The following is a 19,557-nucleotide window of genomic DNA, read 5'->3' on the forward strand; positions in this document are numbered from 1 at the left end:
GGATGAGCTGAAATCTAACGAGGGAACATTAGATAAACCCTCTCAAACTTTTTAGCTAGTTGGCCCTTAAAATTGCACTGATAAATTATGGGGAATTGTAAGCTACCATTCTTTCTGCAGCTTGTCTGCCACTGCATGCTTGTCCCAACCAAGCACCCAAGCTAACTGGCTAAAGTCCCAACCAAGCACCCAAGCTAACAGGCTAAAGTCCCAACCAAGCACCCAAGCCAACAGGCTAAAGTCCCAACCAAGCACCCAAGCTAACAGGCTAAAGTCCCAACCAAGCACCCAAGCTAACAGGCCAAAGTTAGCTGGTTTGCTAGCTACTTCCAGACACAAATGAGAGCACACCTCACTCTGATCATTTTACTTGCTGTAGCAGAGCTGGTTAGGCAGTTCACATGTTCTCTAGGACGTTCTTGACTAACTATTAATTTTTTTGCCTATGTTTACTGTAGGGCTGATCCCAATTAGTCGACAGGTCGATTGTTTGGTTGATAGGCTGTTGATCGACCAAGATTTATTAGTCATTCCAGGTTTTTCTTTATTTTGACTATTTCCTACATTGTAGAATAATAGTGAGACATCGAAACTATGAGATAACACATATGAAATCATGAGAGAATGCAGCAAAGCTGCCATCAAGGCAAAGGGTGGTTACTTTGAAGAAACTAAAATATAAAATATATTTTGATTTGTTTAACACCTTTTTGGTTACTGCATAATTCCATGTGTTATTTCATAGTTTTGATGACTTCACTAATATTATACAATGTGGAAAATAGTACATTTAAAGAAAACCCTTGAATGTGTAGGTGTGTCCAAAGTTTTGACTAGAACTGTACATCAAAGCTGACACTAACGCCAACCTCAGATGAGTATACCACCGACAGACACAATGTTCCGTACACCCACACACAGACTGTTAGTGGAGCGGAAGTGGTCTATGGTCACAGTCTAGCTAGAGGTCCATGCTAAGCAAACATCTGACAACCCAGAGGCAAATTAGAGTCATCTTCAAGCCAAGTGAGCGGCTGAACAATGAAGCGCGGCATGGCTCGTAACGGGACAGCATCAAAGGTGCCCGCCCGACCCTCACCACAGGCCAACGCTAACAGCAGGGTTCACACTGCCAACAACATACGTGTGAGATGTGTGTGACCATGTGTGTGTGTGAATGTGTGTTTGTGTATGCTTGTCTCTTTGTTGTTCATAAGTTTGCAGTGCTGTGTGCTTGTACTGTTGTGTGTGTGTATGTGTTGGCCCAGCCCCCTCCATACACCCGTACAGCACAATGGTCCTGAGATCTGTAAGCCAGCTGAGGCAGAGCGGAGTGGAGAGGGATGGCATGGGACAAATGGGCGGCGCTCTTTCATCCCATCCCTCCATCTGCCTTTGATGTCCTTTTATTAATCTGGCCTCTGCTCACTCGCTCCTCCCATCCCCTTCCATCCCTCACCCCTCTTTTTCTCTTCTCCCACTCCTCTTTGCCAGTCTATCACTCCTCTTTGCCAGTCTATCACTCCTCTTTGCCAGTCTATCACTCCTCTTTTGCCAGTCTATCACTCCTCTTTTGCCAGTCTATTACTCAGTATCACTCCTCTTTGCCAGTCTATCACTCCTCTTTGCCAGTCTATCACTCCTCTTTGCCAGTCTATCACTCCTCTTTGCCAGTCTATCACTCCTCTTTGCCAGTCTATCACTCCTCTTTGCCAGTCTATCACTCCTCTTTTGCCAGTCTATCACTCCTTTGCCAGTCTATCACTCCTCTTTTTGCCAGTCTATCACTCAGCATCGCCTCCTCTCTTTGCCAGTTCATCACTCCTCCTCTTTGCCAGTCTATCGCTCCTCTTTGCCAGTCTATCACTCCTCTTTGCCAGTCTATCACTCCTCTTTGCCAGTCTATCACTCAGTATCGCTCCTCTTTGCCAGTCTATCACTCCTCTTTGCCAGTCCTATCACTCCTCTTTGCCAGTCTATCACTCCTCTTTGCCAGTCTATCACCTCTTTGCCAGTTATCACTCCTCTTTGCCAGTCTATCACTCCTCTTGCCAGTCTATCACTCCTCTTTTGCCAGTCTATCACTCCTCTTTGCCAGTCTATCACTCCTCTTTGCCAGTCTATCACTCAGTATCGCTCCTCTTTGCCAGTCTATCACTCAGTATCGCTCCTCTTTGCCAGTCTATCACTCAGTATCGCTTCTCTTTGCCAGTCTATCACTCAGTATCGCTTCTCTTTGCCAGTCTATCACTCCTCTTTGCCAGTCTATCGCTCCTCTTTACCAGTCTATCACTCAGTATCGCTTCTCTTTGCCAGTCTATCACTCCTCTTTGCCAGTCTATCACTCAGTATCGCTCCTCTTTGCCAGTCTATCACTCCTCTTTGCCAGTCTATCACTCAGTACTGCTCCTCTTTTGCCAGTCTATCACTCCTCTTTGCCAGTCTATCACTCAGTATCGCTCCTCTTTGCCAGTCTATCACCCAGTATCGCTCCTCTTTTGCCAGTGCCAGTGGTGTTGACTACAGAGCTGGACCAGCAAACAAGGGAGAGGAATGCAGTCAGAGGATGAAGAGTGAGAAATACTGAGAGAGGACAGACAAACAAACAATAGGTGGTTTTCAGGCATCTCCTCTTGTTGCTGTGACAACAATCTGCTGCTGTAGACCTGAAGATATCAGAGAATATTTCATCAAGCCTAAGTCTAGCCACCCACATAGTCACACGCTTAAAATTCAAACCGCAAATCTCTAGGAACCCTGAAAGGGCATTACTGTACTGTTAAAGCATGGTATGGAGAGGTTTTGGAGGAAAGCCACAGCCATGCAACAAGGGCCATCCCCTTTACTTGGCCAGTCCAGCAGTAACGTACATCTCACTGCCACAGGAAATACATTGCAGAAAACCATTGAGACAAGGACCCCAAGATTTTGAGAATTGTGTTTGGAGTCCGTGTTTGTGTGTGGAAGGCAGGGACGTTGGGTAGTGTAACTCCTGGACTGGGGGCTGCGTGAGTTGGTGACATAAACAAAATAGACAATACTCCATAAACACAACACTCCATAAACACAACACTCCATAAACACAACACTCCATAAACACAACACTCCATAAACACAATACTCCATAAACACAATACTCCATAAACACAATACTCCATAAACACAACACTCCATAAACACAACACTCCATAAACACAACACTCCATAAACACTCCATAAACACAATACTCCATAAACACAACACTCCATAAACACAACACTCCATAAACACTCCAACACTCATTGTTAAACATCTTGTCTGTGCAGGACTGGAGCCGGTCATTGTTAAACATCTTGTCTGTGCAGGACTGGAGCGGGTCATTGTTAAACATCTTGTCTGTACAGGACTGGAGCGGGTCATTGTTAAACATCTTGTCTGTACAGGACTGGAGCGGGTCATTGTTAAACATCTTGTCTGTGCAGGACTGGAGCCGGTCATTGTTAAACATCTTGTCTGTGCAGGACTGGAGCCGGTCATTGTTAAACATCTTGTCTGTACAGGACTGGAGCGGGTCATTGTTAAACATCTTGTCTGTACAGGACTGGAGCGGGTCATTGTTAAACATCTTGTCTGTACAGGACTGGAGCAGGTCATTGTTAAACATCTTGTCTGTGCAGGACTGGAGCCGGTCATTGTTAAACATCTTGTCTGTGCAGGACTGGAGCCGGTCATTGTTAAACATCTCATTAATTATATCAACATACAATTACAAAATCACCACATTTAACATGAAATAATGTATCTTCTCTTTATCCAAAACTATCTTTAAGACGAATTAGAAACATCTAATATTTTATTTAATGGATCCTTTTTCTAAACTGGGGGAAGGATAGTGCAATAACAAAATATTCCAAGTACAGGCCAAAAACCGATGGGATGCATCTTAAACGGTTCTTCCTCTCCTTGTCTCCTCTCCTTCAGTGGTTAAAAGGCAGTGCAGACTGAGAAAGAAGACAAGGTGATAGCGCCCCTTTAGACTATTGAGATGCAGACACGTTACACACGTTACATATGCATAGGTCATAGGGCTTGTTCCTGCATGTCTCTGGCACACGCTCCTGTCTTAATAACTAATAGAACATATTCTGGCCGCTCTGACAGATGGTCCTGAGGAAGGGGTCATGTTGCCTCCCTCATACCTTTACCAAGCACAGGCAGGAACCAAGGATTATTTATTACATGAAAGATTAACTTTTTCAATGCTGTCTCTTCACATGTTAAAATTGATGTGTCCATTTTGTGATTTGGTTTTGGGCAGGTGCATGTGCTATGGGCTTTAGGTTCGTATTCCTGGTTGGACAGGGCTGGATTACATTCTAATATCATTAATATAGGATTGTGTCTGTTTAATTGATTCTACGGGGGAATATATATAATGTGTCCTTCAATATTTTCCAATAGGGAGTAACCCTTCTGTCCCTCCCCTCTCGCCACGTGACCCTGACCCAGGCCTGTGAATACATTCAGGGTGCTGAAGCTGGTCCGCAGGAACACCTGTGCTGCCAGGTAGGGTACTGTCTGATGGAAGCTGGTAGAATGACATCAGTAGAATTGTGAACATTGAGCATTTACAACCTACTATTGATGAAAACTGATACTGTAGATTCAACCATCATTATTGTGGTAATAACGTGTGTGGGTGGGTGAACCGGGGACAGAGTCTGTCTGTCCCTGCCAGACAGAGGTAGCTGCATTCTGAGAAGACAACGCACTGTCTGTCAATTGGCTTTTTCAATTACTCTTGCCTGTGGCCCTGGCAACAATTCAATTAGTTAAATAGCTTTTGATTGTGGTGTGTAGTTACTAACTCAGGTTAACTCCAGCTTAGATACGGAAGGACACAGTTGGGTCAAATGTGGAAGACACATTTCAGAATGAATGCATACAAGTTGTAGAACTGACTAGGTATTCTCTCTTTCCTTTAAAGACTGCATCTGTCTCTGTATTAACTGAATAAGAGGTTATTTTGTTAGTATACCAGGTGCTTTGGTTTTGGCCCCCAAGCCTGCAGGAGGCTCCTACAGGGCGTTGCCAGCGTGACAGGTGGAACCAGAGTTCTTGGGTGAGGAGGAGAGACTGTAGCCCAAGGTGAGAGAAGTGGCATCACTGCCCCCTAGTGGGGAATGCAAATCATTAACTTGGGTGAACAAATGGGGAAATACACAGTAGTATGTGTGAGAATCACAGCAATGATGTTGCAGAGGCTAGAAAAAGGTCCCTAAGACCTGTCAGGCAAAGGCTGGATCTACTGTAATGACTGTACATACATACACGATATGGATTACAGTGGGGCAAAAAAGTATTTAGTCAGCCACCAATTGTGCAAGTTCTCCCACTTAAAAGACGAGAGGTCTGTAATTGTCATCATAGGTACTCTTCAACCATGACAGACAAAATGAGATTTTTTTCTCCAGAAAATCACATTGTAGAATTTTTTATGAATTTATTTGCAAATTATGGTGGAAAATGGGAACCGAAAAGGGTCCTTCAAAGGGTTCACCTACAGGTACAGCCAAATCAAATAACTTTTTAGGTCCAAGATAGCACCGTATTTTCTTAGAGTATATGCCTCCCTCTCAGGTGTGTGTGGGTGTGTGTGTGTGTGGGGGGTGGACATGCCAGGCAGCTGTTCCTGCTGCTCTGCTACTGGGATGAGAACAGCCAGCTCAACATGCTCTGCTACAATCCCAAACATGTCACCACATACAGTCACCATGTTAAAACCTCCACAATCTGTGGAACTACTTTCACCACATGTGAAGTGATGGTAGTGACGATTAATCCATAGAAACATGTCACCAGTGTTTCTCCTACCATAACTTTGGTGGGAATCCCACCTTAAATTTGAGTTAGGTTCAGGTTGAAAAATGATATTTACAGCTCTGGTGTCTGTTACTAATGCCTTTGTGCCCTGTCTACGAATCTAATGCCATATTTACCAGTTAAAAGATCATTTTAAAGCCATCGAATTAGATAAATCATCTCTGAAGTTTTACTTTTATTTGAGTTTGAGTTACTGCTCAAATAAATCAGAGCTGAATTACCTATTAAATAGGCAGTATGTCTAACTTGCATTAAAGTGTAGAATCAAATGACTGACTGAAATACATTCAATTCTCATTTCTTTACACATTTTATTTTCTCTTTATCAACAGAATAAATCTCCAATCTCTGTAACACAAACACTCATGCAAATCAAAACATACAGTTGAAGTCGGAAGCTTACATACACCTTGGCCAAATACATTTCAAATCAGTTTTGTCCAATTCCTGATATATAATCCTAGTAAAAATTCCCTGTTTTAGGTTAGTTAGGATCACCACTTTATTTTAATAATGTGAAATGTCAGAATAATAGTAGAGAGAATTATTTCTTTCAGCTTTTATTTCTTTCATCACGTTCCCAGTGGGTCAGACGTTAACATACACTCAATTATTATTTGGTAGCATTGCCTTTGAATTGTTTGACTTGGGTCAAACGTTTTGGGTAGCCTTCCACAAGCTTCCCACAATAAGTTGGGTGAATTGTGGCCCATTGCTCCTGACACAGCTTTGTGATGGCCACTCCGATATCTTCACTTTGTTGACCTTAAGCTATTTTGCCACAACTTCGGAAGATTTGACATTTGGAAGAGCCATTTTCAACTAAGCATTAACTTCCTGGCTGATGTCTTGAGATGTTGCTTCAATATATCCACAAAATTTCCCGCCTCATGATGCCATCTATTTTGTGAAGTGCACCAGCCCCTCTTGCAGCAAAGCACCCCCATAACATGATGCTGCCACCACCGTGCTTCAAGGCTGGGATGGTGTTCAAACAGGTTGCAAGCCTCCCCCTTTTTCCAACAAACATAACGATGGTCATTATGGCCAAACAGTTATATTTTTATTTCATCAGACCAGAGGACATTTCTCAAAAAAGTACAATCTTTGTCCCCATGTACAGTCGCAAACCGTAGTCTTGCTTTTTTATGGCGGTTTTGGAGCAGTGGCTTCTTCCTTGCTGAGCGGCCTTTCAGGTTATGTCGATACAGGACTAGTTTTACTGGATATAGATACTTTTGTACCTGTTTGCTCCAGCATTTTCACAGGGGCCTTTGCTGTTGTTCTGGGATTGATTTGCACTTTTCACAACAAAGTATGTTAATCTCAAGGAGATAGAATTCGTCTCCTTCGTGAGCGTTATGACGGCTGCGTGGTCCCATGGTGTTTATACTTGCGTACTATTGTTTGTACAGATCTGTCTGTAAACAATTGTTGGAAAAATTACTTGTCTCATGCACAAAGTAGATGTCCTAACTGAGTTTGTTAACAAGAAATTTGTGGAGTGGTTGAAAAACGAGTAAATGACTCCAACCTAAGTGTATGTAAACTGATTCCAACTGTATATCAGCAAACAAATATGAACATTAAACTACGCTACACATAATCTATAGCAGCACATTAAAAAGAGTTCATACTTAAAAGGTACAGTTCGGTATTCATATTAAAAGGCACAGTTCACCAAAATATCAACATTAGCTCACTGAACTACCGCTATTCTTAGACTAAAATAACTTCAGTGCGTGTTGACAAGGGGTAGAAGTAATCCAGGTGCAGGAAACTGGCCTTCTATTTAGTCTACTGCACACCACACTGAAAACCAAACTATTAGAATTTTGTTTTAACAAATCGACAGAACCTTGATTGTCAACAGCTTAGTTTTGCATGGTCATATTGTGATATGAAATGCCATTTATTATGTATTAGCCTATAGTAAGCCTTGTGGTAGCTAGGCTACGTCATTCCTATTGTGCCCAATGGGTGGTACCAAAAGCTTATTGCAGTTCAATTTAAAGCTTCATTAAAAAAAACATAGAAATCATCTTCAATATAATATGCCATTAAGCAGATGCTTTCATCCAAAAGGACTGAGTCATGCATACATTAAAAACATATATTCTTTACACATGGGTGGTCCCTGGAATCGAACCCACTATCCTGGCATTGCAAGCGCTATGCTCTACCAACTGAGCTACAGCAAACCAGGATGTTTACATCAACAAATAGTCCAGTAACAGAAGTTCAGACCAGCTGATTGCCAGGATGAGGAACTACTGTACTAACAGTTTGACTGTTCTCTACTATCACCAAGACCAGTGATAATACTTAACAGGACAAATTATGGGCTAAAGGCAGTTTCTCCATAAAAAATACATACTGGAAGTAAGAGACCCTTACTTAAGATGTCTTATCAACAATACAGCAAAGCATTCAGCATTTCTCCTCACAACGAGACCCCAACCTAAATTAAATCTAATTCTTTAACCTGAGAATCCTAATTGTTTTCGGGCCTCCTCCCACCCCACGAACCTTCCACATGCAGTCTCACGCTGTACCTTCTCCCACCTGTACGTTATGCTATACATTAGCACAGAGCTACAGCGAGATGGGCAAGACGTGGTGAAGGGTGAGAACCAGCCTGGGGTGAGAGCAGGGTGGAGATGGTCGACCAGACCCCTTCGACAGGAGGGTCTCCTAAGGGAAAAGCTCACTTGCTCTTGGTCTTCTCCTCTACCCGGGGGGCGAACCACAGGGAGAGCAGCATGATGAGATGACAGACATGGAGGGCAGCTGAACTGTGTGTAGTAGAAGGGTAGGTGTTCCACGACAGCTCCACCAGGCCGAGGATCAAAACCCTGTCCACAGAAACACCATGTTAGACATAACAGAAGAACATAGTGACAATAACAGGTATTTTGACCCATCTAGGCTCATATTTTATGGTTCCTAATTCTGCTACCAACATTGAAGCCAAAGGTATGTCCCGTCCCCTCTTACCTGAGTAGGTGAGCCAGCTTCTTGACTCCTCCACTCCAGAGAAGGAAAGGTAGGGTGTGGAAGTACCAGACGTAGAACTGGTAGTGCAGCGAGCGGCTGAAGCATATGCCGATGAAGTTAGACGTGAAGAGGATCAGCACCATCTGTGATCAGCTGTTAAGGTCTAATATAATTGGCTTTTGGAACACTTTAACCCACCAATAGCCCTCTTTAGTGATATACTAGACCTGGCACTTTATGGCCATAGAGACAGACCTAATAAGATAAGAGTTAGAGATATAGAAAACACCACAATGGTACAGTGTTTCTACTCATGGCTCCAGAGACACAGACTGAGGAAAGGATATGATCCGAGGTGAGTTTCTGGGCAGGGTTGACTCGCTTGCCTGGCTCCTTCAGCAGTTCCATGACGCTCTCTCCAGGCCTGAGGGGAAAATGAGTTGGTTTAATAAAATCAAAATGCATGTCCCGTAACAACAAAAATCAGAGATAGCCAGACTCAAGCATTGGTGTGCTTGTCAGTTAGGCTGTGTGGTTCATTTTAGGCTACACTAGTGGCCAATAATTTCACCTTGACCATGAAAATATCTAATCCTAGTGATAACCCCAGTAGCCACATCTCTCACCTCTTCCAGCGGCGCAGGGCAAACAGTAGCAGGGCTAGCAGGTGGGCAGCCAGGAGCACCAGATGGAAGTAGCGACTTAGGAAAAGCCACTCAGGCAGGAAGCGCCAGTTCACTGTCCACTTGAACATAAACTGACGACCCAAGTCAAAGGCCCGGGTCATATAGCCAATGGGATTCTCCATCAGGAAGGGTAGGCCCAACAATATCTGTGATAGGGAGAGAAGTGAGGGGAGGTGGAGTAAAGATGGACAATGAACAGAATGGAAATAGAGTAGGAAAAACCTGATTGTCCTCACAATGTGGAGATGGGATGGAACTCTGGAGACAAGAACCATATCACGACGTGGCCCTTTTGGGTGTATACCGTGAGCCCAGACATTACATCATGGAACTCCCCCATTTCTACTCTAGTATAAAAGCCACTTCCAACCAAATTTACATTAGATCAGAAAACATGAAGCGGTAGCTACATGTTGAAATGGTTGGCAACTCTGCCAAAGAGACCTATGGTAAGCCGGCCGCCTTGAATGGTTAAGAAATCTACAAACTGTAATCAAGAGAACACAGGGACAAGGTCCCCACGTTGGAATGGCTATGACTCTAGAGACCAAAACATGCCAGGTGACGCTGGTGTGTGAAGTGATTTAAATCACAACTATACCAGAGGACAAGATCAGAAAACAAGGAGCTGTCGTTACATGTTGAAATGGTGAAGAAATCTACAAATTAAAGACCAATTATTCAGGCTGCAGCTGTTTAAATACTTTAGTCTGGTAAACGCAGCCGATCTACGAACATTTCCAAATGGTAATCTGAAGTACCCATTATAACAACCTACAACTCCGACAGACTTTGATCTCTGGTGGACAAACCAGAGGCTTCCTGTCGACTATCCATCAGACGGACCGGCGATCGCAGATAGGGACAGCAAAGGCATACACTCGTAAATATGTCAATTTATTTTCCAATAAGCGGCTGTTCATGTTAGAACTATTAGCATTTCATGAGCGTAGTTCTCCACTGTATTACAGTGAATCCTCTGAGTTTCCCCACTCTCGAACTGTCCCCACCCCTTTCCTTTGTCTAACAAGCCGTCATATCAGCTTAGCCCACTAGGGACTTTTCTATCATGTCAGTAACCAATGTATGACCTATGTGTGTGTGTGTGTGTGTGTGTGTGTGTGTTTATGTAATTCTGTGAGTAAGTTACTTAGTAAATAAATAATTAAGCCAATTTCTATATCGCTGATTCATGATTTGTGTTAGGGTTCGTGCAGATATCCAAGGGTTTGCGACATTCAGGAATGAGACTGATGAGGTAAGAATACATTAATAAGTGACTAATAAATAAGGTATTAAAATATCTGAAGAGTTTTATATTTGGGAAATTGACACTCTATAAACAACATTTTCCCATGATGCCCCAACTTCCTAGTTAATTCCTATTCCGTGATCCGTTGAATTACGGAATAATTACACATAAAGAATTGATTTGATAATATATAGTCTTCACATTTAAAGATAGTCAATGCTATGACATTCATCTGTGTCTAAAATCTAAATGTAACAGTTAAATCAGATGAAGGAGGTCCTAACCTGGATGGCAGCACAGAGAGAGAGCTTGGGTATGGCCCTCATCAGGCCAAACTCAGACAGCAGGAGGAAGAGGAGGCCCGGGGCAAACAGGAGCACGTTCATCTTCACAGACACTGCTAAACTGTCCACAAAAATGGGAGAGGAAGTTGTCATTCACCATGTGATGGGACAACGTAGCCATAGATGTTGAGTTGGGCAACTCAGTTCTGCCAATCTAAATTAAGAGTGCTATTGTATCCCATAGCCTGCAATTACACAGGCAGCCAAATTCTGATCTTTTGCCCTATTGTTGGCAAAAGAGCTGATCTGACTGGTCAAAAGACCAATTAGTGAAAGAAAGATCAGAATTGGGTTGCCTCTATAAAACGCAGCCGTATTTGCCCACACTGAACTGAACCAAGCTAAACTTGAACTGATCTGATCCAGGTGGAACTAAGCTGAGATAGGCTCCAGTTGTGCAGGACCAGGGTTCATACTTGCCTGTAGAGGCCACAGCCCAGAGTCCAGCGGCCATCCAGGAACAGATTGACAGCACCGAACAACATCATCATGGCTACAGGGTCGTTGAAAAGACGCAGGACGAAGATGGAGTGGATCCGGTAGGAGGCACAGCACACAAAGAAGAATACGTAGGGAGGAACCTGGGCCCAGATTCACAAAACACTTCTTACGCAAACACTTAAGCTTCTTAAGAAAAAAATAAGTTCATAAGATAGTTTCTAAGTGCAATTTTTGAACAATATCTTAAGACTAATTGATTTTCCAAGAAAATAACTTCAGAATGTTTTGTGAATGAGGATTCTGGAGAGGGCAGACAAACAGACAGGCAGGCATCTAAAGAAAAGTGAATAGCCTTTTACAGTGCAGGATTTTCTCATGCAGAGATTGTCATAGGAAACAGAATATTCCAGTTCAAACTGGTTTAAGTTGGGACTTGATACTCTAATATTGAGAGAGCAAATTGTAGATAAAGACTGTTCTCTGGGTAACTATTTAGACCTAGCTGACCTTCTGGGTGCGGTGGTAGATCCTGAAGACGAGCAGCAGGGTGAGCAGGTAGAAAACAGCAAACAGGTACTGGGCCAGGCAAATATTCACCCCATGGTTGGTGATGTAATACAGCGCTGTGAAGGTGTACACAAATCCTGCTGGGTATCTGGAATGGTAGTTTCCGGAAGTCAGTTGCAAGACTAATTTTGTTCATGTTAAGAAATGTCACACTGCAGGTACACAAACATAGTTGTAATGATTTGTCATGGGGTTCAGTGATGAAGGCCAATCCTGGTCCTGGATCCTGGTTCCTTAACTTAGAAAGTGCCAGCACAAATAGGTTAGTGGAACTTACACCAGCGGGCCTGTGCCTCCTTTGAGCTGGGTGTAGTCGTAGGTGCCGTTGATGACTCCCTCTACCTCATCCATATACGCCTTCCAGTCGATCTCTGTGTCTGCATGAGGAGACATTCACCAATGAGTGACAGGTGGCATTTGCAATAACTTGGAAATATGCATTCAACAAACGGGGTTGTGGAAGGTACCTAAAGAATCAGGTGACAGAACAATCAGCAGCAACTAACGTTACTGCGAAGAAAAAAAATTATAAACAAGAGGGAAACTGCAGGAACTGTGTCAAAAGTTCAGTAGACTAGATTAACAAACTACCATTGTTGCTTTCAAATTCCTGGTTGTCTATCTTACACATTCTTGTGTTGGCAACAGAAATTGGCACAACTTTTGTAAACATATTTCATTCATACTAGGCAACACCATCCCTAGGAAGGGAACGTATAATCACGCTGTGGCTGTAAAGTCACTTTAACAAGTGGCACTACAGAGGCTAGCGGCAAACACTAGCTGTTAGCTAGCGAGCTACGTTCATTGCAATGCAGGGGCAAGCTAACTGGCTAAACTGCTAGCATGCTACTAATACTTACATGCAACTTTTTGGATGACCCATATGTTTATTCCGATCTCCAGGAACCACAGAACAGAGGCGACCAGTATTGTGTGCTCTGCCTTGAATACGATCAAATGTTTCTCCTGCCATAGTGTACGAAGTGGCGCCCACACTCTAGACCGTGGACCAGGGGACGACTTTTTCCTCACACCTCCTGCCATTTCGACCAACGACAGTACCAAATATGCTTTTTTTTATGTTAAAATAAATAACAAATAACTGACAATACGTGACGGGACTTGTAAGTACCCCGTCACATGATTCAGGAATGCTTCACCCGAAGATACATGGTGGCTTCAAGGAAGTGGAACATGTCATATGACCAAAACAAAAATAGCCATTCTTCCGGGGATGATAACTTGAGCGGTTTCAAAGGTAAAAAATGACAATACTGATTGATTAAGTTCAATTTGACGTATTGACCGTTGCAGAAGAGTGTACAAATACTATTGTCATGTTATGGTCTGACTTTTGCGGACATAGACCACATTTATGACTAACCAAATAAGATGTTTTAAAGGTCAATGGTAGGTTTTCCAGCTAACTAAACATTTGCTAACCAACTGTGTAATGTTTATTTCTAGCCTCTCAGTGAGCCAGCCATCAACTTTAATTTATACTTTTATTATTTATAAGTAGCTAGCTATATTAGATAGCATAATGTCAATGTTCAACGAGATATTTCGTTACATGTAGATCTGTGTCGGCTAACGTTACATCAGAGAAATGGCTTTACTGGTTCATATGTATTTAAACTACCGGTTGTTCTAATTAGTTAGCTTGGCCCAAAATAACATGGTCAATCAACCCTATAATTGTATTCGCTAATCACCTAAGTCAGCAATTGGTATTTGAATTCAAACACTGTCATCATATTACATAAAACATCTAGAAAGAGAGATAGGTAACGTTACCCCTTTTGTATTAAAAAAAACATGTAAAAAAGCTTTATAAAATGCCACCTACCGATTTTGTAAATCATCAATGAAATAAAACAATTTTCAACTTTGTTGTGCTTGTGGGTGAAGGCAGTGAATATGTAAATAGTCATAATTTATCTGACTGAATCAGTGTAATACTATAATTGTTTGAAATCAAGTTTCTTAGACTGTAAAGTTTGGGTTATATAACCCAATCATATGTGAATAACCCAACATTTTGTGACTCTTTGTATTCTGAGTAGCCTAATTCAGTTTACTGTCAAAGTGCTGAACAGAAATAGCGACCAGCCTTGTGCCACTTTGATGGCATACAGAAAATTATAGACATTTTCAAGCATTTCACTGAAAATCTCAAAGAGAATCCGGCAGCTGCGGATTTAATTGCAGCTTGTCAGAGTGATGCGTGGGCATCTTGCATTCATGCTAAAGAACCTCCTTCATATTACATCACATGTTTGGCAGTCTGTTTCTGTACTGTAGCCCTATTACAAGGGAGGTGAGAAGAGACTGTGTGGAGAGTGTGTTGGGGGATGGAGGAGTTTCCAGTGAGGACGGTGGAGGGGCTGTGTCTAGGCACCAGCTTGGCCATATCAGGCCTCTTCTTCTACATCTACAGGAAAAAGAGGAAATCGGTGGACAAGCTCAATGTTAGTAGCCTGCCCTGTTTCTATTCCTTCAGACTATGGCCTAGATTCTATCCGTATCGCTGAAGATCCACGCAAAAGCACAATCAAAATTTTAAAGGCAATGTTTCAGCTTTCGCAGAGACTGCATTCACGGTAGAGGCTACACGCTGCATATGTCGGCTCTAAAGGAAATGACCTTTAAATGTTAATTGCGCTTTAACAAGGATCTTCCGCAATCCGGATTGAATAACATTGTAAACAGAGTGCAAAACCATGATTTTTTTTAGGAGACATGAGAATTTTCATAGGAATGACAGGCTTTTCTTTTTGCTTGTTGTTTCAGGAGGCACCCCACATGAATTTGGATGGGAAACTGGCAGACCTTTTGAATGTGACACCGGGAAAGTGTCTGCAGTATGTTGTCATCGAAGGTAAAGTTATTTGTGTGAATGGGTAACATTTCTGAATGTATCACTATAATCATATTATTATGATAATGAGCGAAACCTATTCTCTCTCACCTACGTAATTAATGGCTCTATCCATTGTGTGTGTGTGTGTGTGTGTGTGTGTGTGTGTGTGTGTGTGTGATAGGAGCAGTGCAGCCTGTGGGGGAGCCTCTAAGGAGTCAGTACCAGGAAGGCAGCGTAGGGGTAGTGCAGAAACTCATGCTAAGGGAACACAAGCTGGTGTGGAACAGCCTGGCCCACACCTGGTAGAAACACTCTTGACTGACACTCCAAATATCATGTGAAAGACTAGTTTAATCTGTATCATCATTTTGTTATCAACTGTAATATGACTAGGAGCCGTCTGACATTTAGTCTCAACAGATATACATCACTAATTATAACCTATCAGATCACCACACAAAACACCTTACTCACTGTGCCCCCCTTTCCTGTGTAGGATGGACAGTGAGTGTGTGCTGCACCAGAGGGTGAATACTGTGCCCCCCCTTTCCTGTGTAGGATGGACAGTGAGTGTGTGCTGCACCAGAGGGTGAATACTGTCCCCTTCAGCCTGGTGGGGTCGGACCAGGCCAATGTGAGGGTGCTGTGTCCCCTGGAGGCCTCAGAGCTGAAGATGGAGATCCTCCATGAGAAGTTCCACCAGGCCACCTACGGTTTCACCGACATCGTTGGACAGTACCTCAGTGGAGAGAAGCCCAAAGGCCAGCTGGAGACTGAGGAAATGCTCAAGGTGAGATTTAGTTTGGTTTGATCATTTTACCACTGATAAATTACCTGTTACATCTTCAATTCAAAAATTCCACAATAACATCCCAAAACATTCCATTGTGTTTAGGATGAGATCACCACTATTGCCCCTGAATAGTGCTCCAAAGAGCATGAATAATCCTGACTAATTTGTGTCGGTCTGTATTTCCAGGTTGGCGCTACTCTTACAGGTGTAGGCGAGCTCATCCTGGACACGGACCGGGTGCTGAAGCTCCGCCCGCCCACCGATGGCTCAGAGTACTTCCTAAGCACAGCAGACTTTGAGACCCTGCGGCTGGAGCAGGAAGACCAGGCGGTGGTCTGGCGGGTCCTGGCCTCTGTGTTTGCCCTGGCCGGGGCCGCCGTCCTCCTCTGGGTGGGCTGCCGCTACTACCGCAGCCTGAGGGTCTGCTGGGAACAGGAACGTCTGAAGAGGGAGTTTGAGAGACTGGGCGCCGGGGGGTCTGGGGCTACACAACAGGGGTCTAGGGAGGAGGAGACGCCCCTGGAGAATGACTGTGTGATCTGCCTGACCCAGCTCCGTAGCTGTGTGCTACTGGACTGTGGGCACGTGTGCTGCTGCTACAGCTGCTACCAGGCCCTGCCTCAGCCCATCTGCCCCATATGCCGGCAGGCCATCAACAGAGTGGTGCCCCTCTACCAGGCATGAAGCCCAGCCAGGGAGAACAAATCAAAATCAAATGTTATTTGTCTCATACACATGTTTAGCAGATGTTATTGCGGATATAGCGAAATGCTTGTGTTCGTAGCTCCAACAGTGCAGCAATATCTAACAATTCACAACAATACACACAAATCTAAAAGTAAAGAATGGAATTAAGGAATATATAAATATTTGGATGAGCAACGTCGGAGTTGCATTGACTAAAATACAGTAGAATAGAATACAGTTGAAGTCGGAAGTTTACATACACCTTAGCCAAATACATTTAAGCTCGGTTTTTCACAATTCCTGCCATTTAATCCTAGTAGAAATTCCCTGTCTTAGGTCTGTTAGGCTCACCACTTTATTTTAAGAATGTGAAGAATTATTTATTTCAGACTTTATTTCTTTCATCACATTCCCAGTGGGTCAGAAGTTCACATACACTCAATTAGTATTTGTTACCATTGCCTTTAAATTGTTTAACTTGGGTCAGACGTTTCGGGTAGCCTTTCACAAGCTTCCCACAATAAGTTGGGTGAATTGTGGCCCATTCCTCCTGACAGAGCTGGTGTAACTGAGTCAGGTTTGGAGGCCTCCTTGCTTGCACACGCTTTTTCAGTTCTGCCCACATATTTTCTAAGGGATTGAGGTCAGGGCTTTGTGATGGCCAGTCCAATACCTTGACTTTGTTGTCCTTATCCATTTTGCCACAACTTTGGAAGAATGCTTGGCGTAATTGTCCATTTGGAAGACCCATTTGTGACCAAGCTTTAACTTCCTGACTGATGTCTTGAGATGTTGCTTCAATATATCCACATCATTTTCCCTACTCATGATGCCATCTATTTTGTAAAGTGCACCAGTCCCTCCTGCAGCAAAGCACCCCCATAACATGATGCTGCCACGCCCGTGCTTCACGGTTGGGATGGTGATCTTCGGCTTGCACGCCTCCCCTTTTTCCTCCAAACATAACGATGGTCATTATGGCCAAACAGTTCTGTTTTTGTTTCATCAGACCAGAGGACATTTCTCCAAAAAGTATGATCTTTGTCCCCATGTGCAGTTGCAAACCGTAGTCTGGGTTTTTTATGGTGGTTTTGGAGCAGAGGCTTCTTCCTTGCTGAGCGGCCCTTCAGGTTATGTCGATATTAGGACTTGTTTTACTGTGGATATAGATACTTTTGTACCTGTTTCCTCCAGCATCTTCACAAGGTCCTTTGCTGTTGTTCTGGGATTGATTTTCACTTTTCGTACCAAAGTACGTTCATCTCTAGGAGACAGAACACGTCTCCTTCCTGAGCGGTATCGCGGTTGCATGGTCCCATGGTGTTTATACTTGCGTACTATTGTTTGTACAGATGAACGTGGTACCTTGAGGCGTTTGGAAGTTGCTCCCAAGGATGAACCAGACTTGTGAAGGTCTACAAAATATTTTCTGAGGTCTTGTCTGATTTCTTTAGATTTTCCCATGATGTCAAGCAAAGAAGCACTGAGTTTGAAGGTAGGCCTTGAAATACATCCACAGGTACACCTCCAATAGGCTAATTGACATAATTTGAGTCAATCAGATGCTTTTAAAGCCATGACATCATTTTCAGGAATTTTCCAAGCTGTTTAAAGGCACAGTCAACTTATGTAAACTTCTGACCCACTGGAATTGTGATACAGTGAATTCAATTTGTCTGTAAACAATTGTTGGAAAAATTACTTGTGCCATCCTAACCAACTTGTCAAAACTATAGTTTGTTAACAAGATGTTTGTGGAGTGGTTGAAAAACAAGTTTTAATGACTTTAAACTTCTGACTTCAATTGTACATATGAGATGAGTAAAGCAAAAATATGTAAACATTATTGAAGTGTCTAGTGTTCCATTATTAAAGTGGCCAGTGATTCCATGTCTATGTATATGGTGCAGCAGCCTCTAAGGTGCAGGGTTACGTAACCGGGCAGAAGCTGCCTAGTGGTGGCTATTTAACAGTCTGATGGCCTTGAGATGGAAGCTGCCTAGTGGTGGCTATTTAACAGTCTGATGGCCTTGAGATGGAAGCTGTTTTTCAGTCTCTTTAATGCACCTGTACTGACCTCGCCTTCTGGATGATAGCGGGGTGAACAGTCAGTGGCTCGGGTGGTTGTTGTCCTTGATGATCTTATTGGCCTTCCTGTGACATCGGATGCTGTAGGTGTCATGGAGGGCAGGTAGTTTGCCCCCGATGATGCGTTGGGCAGACCGCACCACCCTCTGGAGAGCCCTGCGGTTGCCATACCAGGCAGTGATACAGCCTGTAAAAGTTGTTTGTTCCATCAGAACATGGGCGCACACCCAGAATTGTTTTTCTTCTGTGGAGGTGCTGACTAACGGCGAATAAAACATAAAGAGTCACAAACCCCACATATAAACTCCCAGTCATTTATTGGGTAAATCAATGGTTCGTCCTCACTTCTTCTTCAGGAAGAAGGCACAGTGATGCTGGAAACGTTGATCCATCAGAACAGACATATATATGTGAAAGGTTGGGGGGTGTTGTTAGCTGTTCTATAGAAAGACAAGGTGATAGAATGGAGATTGGCTGTAACTAAGGCCTAATGAAGATTTGTCTCTACAGAGAGGTGGAGGGAAAGAGAAGATGGAAGGATAACTGTGCTGTGATGTCAACACAGTGGGCACCATAATTATGCACTTCTGGAGAACTGAGAGGCCTAACACACCCGACTAGTTAAACGCAAACACACCCTGAAGAGTTAGACCCTAACACACCCTGACTAGTTGGACCCTAACACCCTGACTAGTTAGACCCTAACACACCCTGACTAGCTAGACCCTAACACACCCTGACGAGCTAGACCCTAACACACCATGACTAGCTAGACCCTAACACACCCTGACGAGCTAGACCCTAACACACCCTGACTAGTTAGACCCTAACACACCCTGACTAGTTGGACCCTAACACACCCTGACTAGTTAGACCCTAACACACCCTGACTAGTTAGACCCTAACACACCCTGACTAGCTAGACCCTAACACACCCTGACTAGCTAGACCCTAACACACCATGACTAGCTAG

General features: G+C 43.4%; 2 protein-coding genes across 3 annotated transcripts; one reads left to right on the forward strand and one right to left on the reverse strand.

Annotated features, from left to right (window-relative positions):
* Positions 1-6,514: 6,514 nt before the first annotated feature.
* On the reverse strand, positions 6,515-13,209 carry LOC135535293 (dol-P-Man:Man(5)GlcNAc(2)-PP-Dol alpha-1,3-mannosyltransferase-like). Its single transcript, XM_064961959.1, has 9 exons — positions 13,014-13,209; positions 12,428-12,527; positions 12,091-12,238; positions 11,563-11,723; positions 11,083-11,203; positions 9,487-9,692; positions 9,207-9,284; positions 8,861-9,004; positions 6,515-8,718 (listed from the first exon to the last, which is right to left on the reverse strand). The coding sequence occupies exons 1-9, from the start codon at positions 13,195-13,197 to the stop codon at positions 8,571-8,573; spliced, it is 1,290 nt and encodes a 429-aa protein (XP_064818031.1). The 5' UTR covers positions 13,198-13,209; the 3' UTR covers positions 6,515-8,570.
* Positions 13,210-13,324: 115 nt separating this feature from the next.
* Positions 13,325-16,906, forward strand: LOC135535292 (mitochondrial ubiquitin ligase activator of nfkb 1-A-like). 2 transcript variants are annotated; one of them, XM_064961958.1, is made up of 6 exons: positions 13,325-13,411; positions 14,458-14,624; positions 14,947-15,034; positions 15,198-15,318; positions 15,575-15,806; positions 15,996-16,906. In XM_064961958.1, the coding sequence occupies exons 2-6, from the start codon at positions 14,508-14,510 to the stop codon at positions 16,491-16,493; spliced, it is 1,056 nt and encodes a 351-aa protein (XP_064818030.1). In that variant the 5' UTR covers positions 13,325-13,411; positions 14,458-14,507; the 3' UTR covers positions 16,494-16,906. The 2 variants fall into 2 exon arrangements, with proteins under 2 accessions (XP_064818030.1, XP_064818029.1); XM_064961957.1 differs by having other exon boundaries at positions 13,353-13,411; positions 14,440-14,624.
* Positions 16,907-19,557: the final 2,651 nt, after the last annotated feature.

Source organism: Oncorhynchus masou, unplaced genomic scaffold (genome assembly GCF_036934945.1).
Source record: "Oncorhynchus masou masou isolate Uvic2021 unplaced genomic scaffold, UVic_Omas_1.1 unplaced_scaffold_4732, whole genome shotgun sequence".
NCBI lineage: Eukaryota > Metazoa > Chordata > Actinopteri > Salmoniformes > Salmonidae > Oncorhynchus > Oncorhynchus masou.

Excerpts from the sequence above, each read along its gene's own strand:
- LOC135535293 (XM_064961959.1), bottom strand. The coding sequence starts at position 13,197 with ATGGCAGGAGGTGTGAGGAAAAAGTCGTCCCCTGGTCCACGGTCTAGA. Across the intron at positions 12,239-12,427 it reads GGAGGCACAGGCCCGCTGGT|ATACCCAGCAGGATTTGTGT; the intron begins GTAAGTTCCACT and ends CTACCATTCCAG. Across the intron at positions 11,204-11,562 it reads CTGGGCTGTGGCCTCTACAG|TTTAGCAGTGTCTGTGAAGA; the intron begins GCAAGTATGAAC and ends TTTTGTGGACAG.
- LOC135535292 (XM_064961958.1), top strand. The coding sequence starts at position 14,508 with ATGGAGGAGTTTCCAGTGAGGACGGTGGAGGGGCTGTGTCTAGGCACC. Across the intron at positions 14,625-14,946 it reads AATCGGTGGACAAGCTCAAT|GAGGCACCCCACATGAATTT; the intron begins GTTAGTAGCCTG and ends TTGTTGTTTCAG. Across the intron at positions 15,807-15,995 it reads AGACTGAGGAAATGCTCAAG|GTTGGCGCTACTCTTACAGG; the intron begins GTGAGATTTAGT and ends CTGTATTTCCAG.